Genomic DNA, 9,446 nt, shown 5'->3' with positions numbered 1-9,446 from the left:
ACTTAGGGTAAGAAGCATTAGAAGGAAATGAACCATAAAGGGAAGAGGCAGCTGCATTATCTAGAGAAAAAGTCCATAAGGTCGTTGTAAGCCAGGGCACTAACTTGCTATCCAAGGAAGTTTAGGATAATAATTTATGCCTGATGAAAATTGTAGGGTTTAGGAGTGAACCCGTAGGGTATGGGGAAGAATGGGTGCTGCCAAGGAGGTTCTAACTCTAAGTGAGTTGCAGGATCCCAGTGAAGGTTTGGTTGTGAAGAGAAATGGGCAGCAAGCATTGGTATATCAGTGGAAAACCTTGAGCTTAACTAGTTAGTTCTGTGTGGATATGATTCACAAAAGTAAAAGAAAGATCTCACTTGAACACAGAAGCACAAAGTAGGATAAGTGAATATATTCTGAGGTTACATTAATGGAGGTAGGCAGTCCAGCCTGAGGGAGGTGATGTTCATGTTACCATCATATCTTGTACTCAGCTTTGGCTGGCTTGCTCTGAGAAGAACACCGATGAGGGAATGAGAAGAAAGACAGTTTGGGAAGAGGAGATTTTTGAGGAATGGGGTGAGCTGCCCTGTAACTGTCTGTAGGACCAAGAGGATACTTGCAGGAGAGCTTCTCCTTGGCTTTTCTACTTTTATTGAAGATAGAGCTTTTTCCTGAGGGTGCTTTGGACTTCAGGGTTCACTTTCCTCATTCTCCCTTCCTGAAGCAGTTCTGCATCTGCCATACGCCGGGTCACCTGAAGCAATACATGTGGTCAGTGTGGGGACTGGGCCCCTGGGGGAATTGGTATTGCAGATTCATGGGGTGACGGTTAGAGAACAGGAAAGGTCAGTATCCATGGCCTAAGACAAAAGACCTTTGTTGTCTCCTCCTAGTCCATAGTTTGTATAGAATCATTGATTGGACTTTTCATGGATGTACTGGAGATTGAACTCAGGGTCTTCACACAGCCACTTTTTATTTTTTAATGCCTAGGCTGACTTCAAACTTGCAATTCTGTCTCAGCCTCCCAAATAGCTGGGATTACAGACTATTCTGTCTGGTTGAAATAAATAAATATATATATATATATATATATATATATATATGCAATAAAACATGTCACCATTAGAAGAAGAAAAAAATGTTTGGCCAAACATTAATTAAATATGAAAGAATTATTCAAAGAAGTTTTCTGTATTTCATTTAATCTCTCTCACATACTGTGGGCTTTGGGACCCTGTACTGGGGAAATTTATTTGCTGGCATAAAGACATCCTACTTTCTTTGTTGGGATTTGGGGCTGGGGAAATGGAGGAAGGGTGGGAGGGGTCTCAGCCTGCTCCACCCAGGGGAGGTTCCAGTTCTCTTGTCCCAACTTACCTCAGTCAGGAGTTCCAGGATGGATGCTTTCCAATTTATGAACACGTCTACCAGTGTCTGGATGAAGTAGGAGCCTTCCTCATCGTGTCTGTAGGCAATGTATCCTGGGGGTTTCAGAGAGGTCAGTTGGTGTTTAGGGGTCAGGAATGGGAGGTGAGTGTGAGGAGAAGAGGCTACTGCAAGACAGCGAGATGCTCCTACCTTCCACTGTGGAGTAGACATGGAGGATGTCTGTGTAAGTCGGGATGGTTTGGGGGCTGTCGTCAGTGACCATCATGACCTCACTCCCACCTACTGCTTCACCGGGGTCCCTGTGTTCTGAAAAACCAAGAAAAGGAAAAGGCAGAGTCAGAAAGGAAGACATGTGTGTGTGGGGAGAAGGTACTGGGACAGTCAGGCCACATGCTGGGTTTGGGATCAGGTTGGGGGAAAGACCAGGGGCTCTGTGTTCTTGGTTCTGTCCCCACCTCCTCGGCAGGCCTGCACAATGAACACTTTAGGCTTGGCTCTCAGGGCCTGGCAATTCTTATTGTTCAGGACCTGGAAGAGGTCATCCAGCCTGACCATCTCCCCATCTTCTCCCTCGAGGAGGCCCTCATCCCCATGGGCCATGAGCACCACGAAGGCACAGCTAACAGGCTCTTCCCAGTTATCTATGGCCTGCTGGAATTTTTCCATCTCTTCTTGGAATTGCTGGAGGGAGAGAAATGAGCAGGCTCAGAGAGAGGAGCCACTCCTCTGGTTCAGGCCCCTTCCCTCCTGGAGCTGGCAGTCAAATACCTGGGCAGTGGGATCCCTTTTCATGGTGCTTTCGAATCCCAGATGCCGGAACATGCTTTCCAGGGCTTTCAGGTCTACCTCTGAGCCTTCCCGGGCTTTGGTGACACACAGTGTCAGGGCTAGGCGGGCGCCTGACATATCATACTCCTCCTGGCCAAGAGGTGACAGGGTCAGCAAGGGCAAGAGGGTCAAGGACATGCAGAGGATGCACTAAAGAATGGCCTGGGGTTACACTGGCAGGTAAAATACAAGGGGCCTTGTGACACTCACATTTCAAATAAGCAAGTTGGTAGAATAAGTACTTGTGTATCCTGAATATTGTGTACAATATGCTTACAAGACACATGCATTTCTTGTGAAATTCAGACGCAACTAGGATCTCCTATTTTTATTTGCCAAATCTGGCAGTTGAACCTGAGATCAGGTTCTCTTTTGTCAAGATCTGTTGGGTATGTTACTGCCTTTGGGCCCCAGCTTCCAAATTCAGACAAATGTGTGGGTGTGTAATTTTGAAAACCCTTTCCTATTGTCACATTCGATGGCTATTCTCTCTCCCTGTCCTTTCTAAGAGTGTTCAGAGCATTCCTCTATCAATTTCTCACCTGCAAAGGCCTCCAAGTTTCTGAAGCTAATACCAATATCCTACCTTTATTCCTTCCAAAGAAGAAGGATTTGGGTCAATAACTGTTTTTGGAAGAGAAGTAGGGTACTCAGTCCATAGTGATAAGAACTTGATCCTTGGAGACAGATACAGCTGTCTGACCTTCCTCTTCCTCAAGTTAGGCTTCCGCCTCTGTGTCTATTTTTATCATTTGGAAGACCACACAGTTTTTCCTAGCTCTGAGTATGAATCAGTATTTTTTTCTCTCTACTCTTACTGAAAGATTAAGTCCTCACATCCTCCCTTCCCAGTTTTTCCTGCTCCTCTCAAACTGCCCTCCTTCCCCACCTACCTCCTCCAAAGGCTGAGGATCACTCATTTCTCTTTTGATTCTGGGCTCAGCTCTCAGCAGTGTTTCCCGGCTCTGAAGATCAAGAGAAGATAGGTTGAAGGTATCCAGTAAAGGCAGAGGATCAGGGAATACAGTGATTCATCTATCTGGGTTTTTGAGATAAAATAAGATAACTGGCATATGTATGGTCAGAGCTGGGTAAGAGATGGCAGTCCCTGGTGCAGGTCCTCTCCAGACAGAAGCCCTCAAAATGCTATCCCTGCTCCCTCTGGAACCTCCCCTTCCCTGCTTCAGAACAGTTAACTGCCTGTGATGGACTCAACTTCTTGCAGAAGACAATGGATTGGTGAGAAGGTCAACAGACCCATTTGCTGCTGTCCTACTCAGAAGATCACTGGCTGGGGGGACATAGTTAAGGAGACACCTTTGGTTTGCATGGTGAGAATCCCATCAAAATTGATGAAGACTGCTTTGAAACTGTCTTGGTGGGTCTCTGAGAGGCTGAGGAGGTCTCTCTCCTTTAAGCCTGAGCATCCATTAAAGTTCTCTATTGTCCTCTCTGAGCTCCGTTTTGCTCTCTGGCTAAACAGAAGACTTTTGGCACATCCTTGGCACTTTTCCATTTGCTTTTGTCACCTCTTTATCACTTCTTTGTCAGCCTGGAATTATTACAGAAGATCGCTCCTTGATCATACGGGTGGAGTAATGCCTGCCATACCTTCTGCATCTGTTCTTGCCCCCACTAACCCGACCAGTCATCCATCTGTCCATGTATGCATCTCTTTACGCATATACCCATCATCCATGCATGCTTCTATCCATTAATCTATCCAGGCACTCATTCACCTATCATTCACCAGCTGTGCACCCACTTATCCATCTGTCTTTCCACCTACTCCTCATTCCATCTGCCTATCTGTCCATTCATCCACCCATCCATCCATTCATCCACCAAACTCTGTAGCACACATTTCCTGGGTCTCTATTATTTGTTAAATATTGGGAACATACTATATAAGATAGTCTTCTTGCTCATATGTAGCTTTAGTGTGTGACAGAAGTGAACATCAAATCTCTCTCTCTCTGTCTCTCTATCTCTTTCTGTGTCTCTATGTGTCTGTGTCTGTCTGTCTGTCTGTCTGTCTCTCTCCCCCCCATGCACACCAGAACCAAGTGCTTGCCTTTCCCAGCTGTGCCTGCTGAAGCAGCTCACTCCTCCTCTGAACTTCAGTTTTCCTGTCTGAAAGGGAGTCCTGGGAAGAGCGGAGCACTGGGTGCTTCACAGCGAAGGCAAATCAAGGTAGGCTCTGTGATTGTGATTTACTTCCTGGCCTCTCCCTTCTCCCGATCCCCAGAGCGCAGCTTGTTTATACTTGCTTTATAGCAGTAATGATTTTCTTTCACTCAGTAAGTGTCACATTTATCATCTCTTTGTGGTTGTATACACACAGAAAGATCACATGACAAATATATTTATAGGTACACAAATAATTTTAAAGAAAGTGACATGCGCTTTGTAAAACAGCAGTGATTTTGATTCTCATTCTCATGGCCTTACTGGCAGCTCAGACTTCAAGAGGGAAAGCCTGGCACCTTCATCTCTGTCTCCAGCAGTAGGCATAGAGGTGGTGCTGGGGAGAATTTATTGAGTAAATAAATAGTCCATGAATCAAAGAAAGAAAACCCAGAGAGATGGATGGATGAATGGATGGAAGTTTCTTCAGTTCTGCCAGAGTTGGCTAGAACATCCGTGAAGGGACAGGTGTGTGTGTGTGTGTGTGTGTGTGTGTGTGTGTGTGCACAAGCGACAGAGAGAGGTGGAAGAAGTGACGGCAGCCACATCACTCACCGGCTGTAGACGCAGTTGTTCCTTAAGGCCAGCCTGAGTCTTCTAGCTCTCTCTTCTTCTGGTCTGGGGCTGGGCCTCAAGGAGGAGTCGAACCCACGTGCTGAGCCTGGAGAAGGGGCTGACAGTGCTGGTTCTTCCCGGGTTCTCCCGAGAGGCCTGGCTGTGAGACAGCACAATCGTCCCTCCCTTTTATTGCCAGTGAGTCTTCTGTCACTCACAAAACCTCACGATGAGAGAGACACACCCTCGGTGTAGAAATAGAGTCAAACGCCCTAGAGTGAGAGATGGCAAGGCTCCGGCGACACCTCCAGGCTGAAGAAGCTGGAGCAGAGGATTCAACCCAGCCAAAGCGTGGTGCTGGGGAAACCACAAGACCCTCCTCTGCAGCGCTAGGCTGAGCTCGCCAGCGCCAAGCATTCCTATCAAGGAGCCAAGGAGCCGGCTCACCCTGCCACCTTCCACGGGAAAGATAACACCAGCCTCACTTGCTTATCACCACATCACGTCCTCAGGAGCCCTGAGAAATCACCATTGTTCCTCCCACTTTGCAAATGAGGAACCTGAAGTCCATGTGGTGCAATCGGTGACTTCACATTGTCATCCCCTCAGTGACTGGCACAATGGGAATCTGAGTCAGGAGGGTCTGGCCGGCTGGTCCAGCTGCTTCAGTTGGTGCCTCATGTTCACCTCAGCCCCTCTCTTCTCTTTCTCTTGGCCTTTCTCCTCTATTTTTTTGACATAATTTTATTGATGAACAAATAGCAATGAGACAGTTTCAAATCAAATCGGTAGGACAGTTTCAACAATCAACACACCACATACATTTTTCTTAGTGGTTAATTGCTGTACAAGATGCAGACCTGCTATCCCATTTACAAACACCATTAGAACAAATCATTCTATTCATTAAGAGAATGTAACTATACATCCATCCTAACCACTTTTGAATACACAGACACAAAATGGACATTCATCTGCATCCCCCTTTCTCCTCTATTTTTATCTCAGATTTTTTTTTTTGTATTTTAGGGAAGGGTCTACATACAGAGTGTTCAGGGTCTCACTACTAGATCAGACTTGTAGTTTTATCTCAGAATTTTGTTTTGTGATTTTTTATTTTGTATCAACAGCCTTCATAAGATATTCACACAGCATATGGCTCTCCCAGATATTCACACAGTGTATGGCTCTTCCACCTACAGGGTCTTCGTCAATGGCTTTAAGATATTGATAGAATGGGGCCATGGACTCCCCATCACAGTCCACTTTAGAACATTCTCATCATCTCAGAAAGAAACCCTGTACCCCTTAGCTGTGACTCCCACTTCCTCTCAGCCACAAGCAGCTACCAATCTAACTTCTACCTCCATAAGTCTCTCTGTTCTAGATGTTTCACAGGGACAAGATACATGCTGTGTTTTATGTCTGGGTTCTTGTTGTTATTGGGACTGGGACTCACTCTGTAGCCCAAGATGCCCTGAACCCACAGTGATCTTCCTGTCTTGGCCTCCTGAGAGCTGGGATTACAAGTATGCACCACCATGCCTGGTTATGTCTGGCTTCTTTTATCTGACACTGTATCTTCAAAGTTCATCTAAGTTGCAATATTATTACACCATTCCTTTTTCATGACTAAATATTATTTTCCATTTGGTGAATAGACATCGTTTTGGCTGTGAGCATGTGTCTTCATTCCATTTCTAGGAATCGAGTATTCAAATAGTGCAGATGTTTTAAGGACACCTAGATCATTCTTATCCCTCTCTTTGCTTAGAGATAACCCAGGCACAAGACTAAGCATTTCTTTCAGTTCTTGTTTTTGTGTTGACTCACACATTGTGGGCTAGTTGCGTACGTGGACTCATTTTACCCAATTGTTCTATTACCTGTTTTGCTCACCTCATTGTGTGCCTGGGTCATCCCCCAATTAGTACATATGGAACAAAATCACAGTTTTAGTGTTTTAAGAAAGAAAGCTGGGGAGATAGTTCAGTGAAATAAGCACTTGCCTGGCAAGGGCAAGGACCTGAGTTCAATCCCCAGTTCCACCAAAAACAAAAGCAAAAAAAAAAAAAAGAAAGAAAGAAAACTTTGTAGTTGGGTGTAGTGATGCACACCTGCAGTCCTGAATACCTTGGGGGCTGAGGCGGGAGGAGGCCAAGGTTGATCCCTGCCTTGGCAACTTTATGAGACTATGTCTCAAGATAAAAAATTAAAAGGGCAAGGGATCCAGTTCAGCATCCAGTACCCCCAAACCCCAAAACAATCCCAAAAATATTATTGAAAAAGTTATCTATAGGTAACACCACAAGTCTTTCTTTTCAGTGAACTAAGAAAAATGAGTAGTACATATGAAACAAATTAGCATCTAATAGGGCCTGGGAGATAGTTCAGTAGTGTAAGTGCCTGCCTCACAAATGCAAGGTCCTGAGTTCAATCCCAGGTAACACACACACACACACAAAAACAAAAAAACAAAAAAACAAAAAACAAAAAACAAAAAACAAAAAACAAACAAAAACAAAAACAAAAACCCAAACAAAGCAGAAGATCCTATCTGTGAAAGATATGTAGTATTGTTGGGCTAGCAAGATAGCGCAGCAGACTAAGTGCCTGCTTAAGCAAGTGCAGGGACTGGGGTTCCATCCCTGGGACCACAAACAGCATCGGCTTTGCCCCCAGGCACACTAAGCCGGCCGCTGAGACTGGACGTGGTGATGCATGCCTGCAATTCCAGTGCTGTGGAGGCTGAAAACAAGAGGATCACAATGAATCTGAGCTGTATAGTGAGACTCTGTACCAAAAACATCAAACAAACAAAATACCACCAACAGCAAAACAAATTAGCATTTATAGTGAAATAGTTTTGAAACAATTGGATAGAGAATTTGGGGAAATAGTTGAACTTTTTCCTGTTTTCTATTTATCTATCTTTTTGCCTATGACTTGTACTCAGAACATTTTGGTCATTCTTGTAACATTATGATACAAAGTGCATTAACTATTGCCATTCTGTATTTCATTATGAAATTATTCTATTTGTAATAGAAAATTTATATGCATAATGTGTAAAAGTCTCAAGTGTGTGGTTCAGTGAATTTTCACAAACTGAACATATCCAACCACACCTGTTGAAGAACAGAATACAACTAACACTATATCCCTGAATTTCCTTTTTTTTCTTTCACTACCTTTTCTAAACACTATCCTATGGGTAGACTTTGAGGCCATATATACTCTTAAGTGAAATATATTGGACACATAGGTATAAATATTGCATAGTCTCACTGGAGTGAGAAACTTAAAGTGGAAATAAGAACCAAATTGTATAAGAGATATAGTGAAATGGGAAGAATTGCTCACAAAGAAAGGAGAAGGGGGAGGATGGAAGGGAAAAGAAAAAATGAGAAAAGAAGGATATAATTGAAACAAAGCTTGGTAAGCAAGGAAGGAAAGAGGAGTTGAGGGGGGAAAGAGAAGGAGAATTGGAGGAAAAAAGACAAGTGAAAATATATTATGTATAGTGCCACATCCCTATGATGTATGTGAACACTGTATATGCCTAAATTGAACCAGTAAACTTAACTAAATTTTAAAAAATCCCACTATACTAACATCAAACACTATAGATTTGTTTTTTCTGTTCTTGGGACTTCATATAAATGGAATCACACAACAGGTTGTCTTTCTGTCTGGCTTGGTCCAGTTAACATTGTACATGTGAAATTCAATCACTGCTAGCATGTATCTTTAGTTCTTTATTTCTTTTTCTTTCTTTCTTTCTTTCTTTCTTTCTTTCTTTCTTTCTTTCTTTCTTTCTTTTTTCTTTTCTTTTTCTTTTTCTTTTCTTTTTTTTGTGAAACCAGGGATTGAACTCGGGTACTTGCGCTTGCTAGGCAAGCACTTATTCTACCGAGCTATCTCCCTGGCCCCCATATGTTTACGTTTTTCAAAACTAGTTGTTTTATAGCAGTGTCTCTCAGTTTTTTCATTATTGCTACCTACCAGCCATCATAGACATTGAGCTGTAGTTATCACACATGAAATTTCATACTGTAGATAAACTAGTTACCTACCCATCCATCTGTACACCCTTACATCTATTATCCTTTGTTTGAGATATCTATATAACCACCATTGTTCTATCCTTTTTTTTTAATCTATCATCCCTTATTTTCTCTTCTTTCCATTTTGCAAAAGATCTATCTCCCTGCATCCTATTATTTATATTTTATTTTAATTCCTTTTGGTGAGTATATCTATAGATTTCTGTTGGATACACATTCATGAGTGGAATTGCTGAACCACAGGCACTATATACACACAATTTAGGTAGCCACTGCCAACATATTTTTCAAAGATATGTCTTGCATTTACTGTCCCACCAGAAGTACATGAGGACTCTAACTCAATGCCAACATTTGATTTTTTCCATCTTTTGTATTTTGGTCATTTCAACACTCAAGCAACCTCATGGTTGTGTAGGCTGTGCAATATTT

At 43.1% G+C, this 9,446-nt stretch overlaps 1 protein-coding gene across 1 annotated transcript; it reads right to left on the bottom strand.

Annotated features, from left to right (window-relative positions):
• Positions 1-634: 634 nt before the first annotated feature.
• Casp14 (caspase 14) lies at positions 635-3,131 on the bottom strand. The gene is made up of 6 exons (XM_004632626.3): positions 3,099-3,131; positions 2,146-2,295; positions 1,833-2,058; positions 1,567-1,683; positions 1,366-1,469; positions 635-739 (listed from the first exon to the last, which is right to left on the bottom strand). The coding sequence occupies exons 1-6, from the start codon at positions 3,123-3,125 to the stop codon at positions 635-637; spliced, it is 729 nt and encodes a 242-aa protein (XP_004632683.1). The 5' UTR covers positions 3,126-3,131.
• Positions 3,132-9,446: the final 6,315 nt, after the last annotated feature.

The sequence above is a fragment of the Octodon degus genome, unplaced genomic scaffold, assembly GCF_000260255.1.
Source record: "Octodon degus isolate 3935 unplaced genomic scaffold, OctDeg1.0 scaffold00050, whole genome shotgun sequence".
Lineage (NCBI taxonomy): Eukaryota > Metazoa > Chordata > Mammalia > Rodentia > Octodontidae > Octodon > Octodon degus.
This window is presented reverse-complemented; position numbering and strand designations above follow the sequence as displayed.

What these genes read in the sequence shown, in the direction of transcription:
- Casp14 (XM_004632626.3), bottom strand. Translation starts at nt 3,125, where the DNA reads ATGAGTGATCCTCAGCCTTTGGAGGAG. An exon ending in ATCCTCAGCCTTTGGAGGAG is followed by an intron (nt 2,296 to 3,098) that starts GTAGGTGGGGAA and finishes CCTCTTGGCCAG; the next exon opens with GAGGAGTATGATATGTCAGG. An exon ending in TGTGCAGGCCTGCCGAGGAG is followed by an intron (nt 1,684 to 1,832) that starts GTGGGGACAGAA and finishes TTGGTTTTTCAG; the next exon opens with AACACAGGGACCCCGGTGAA.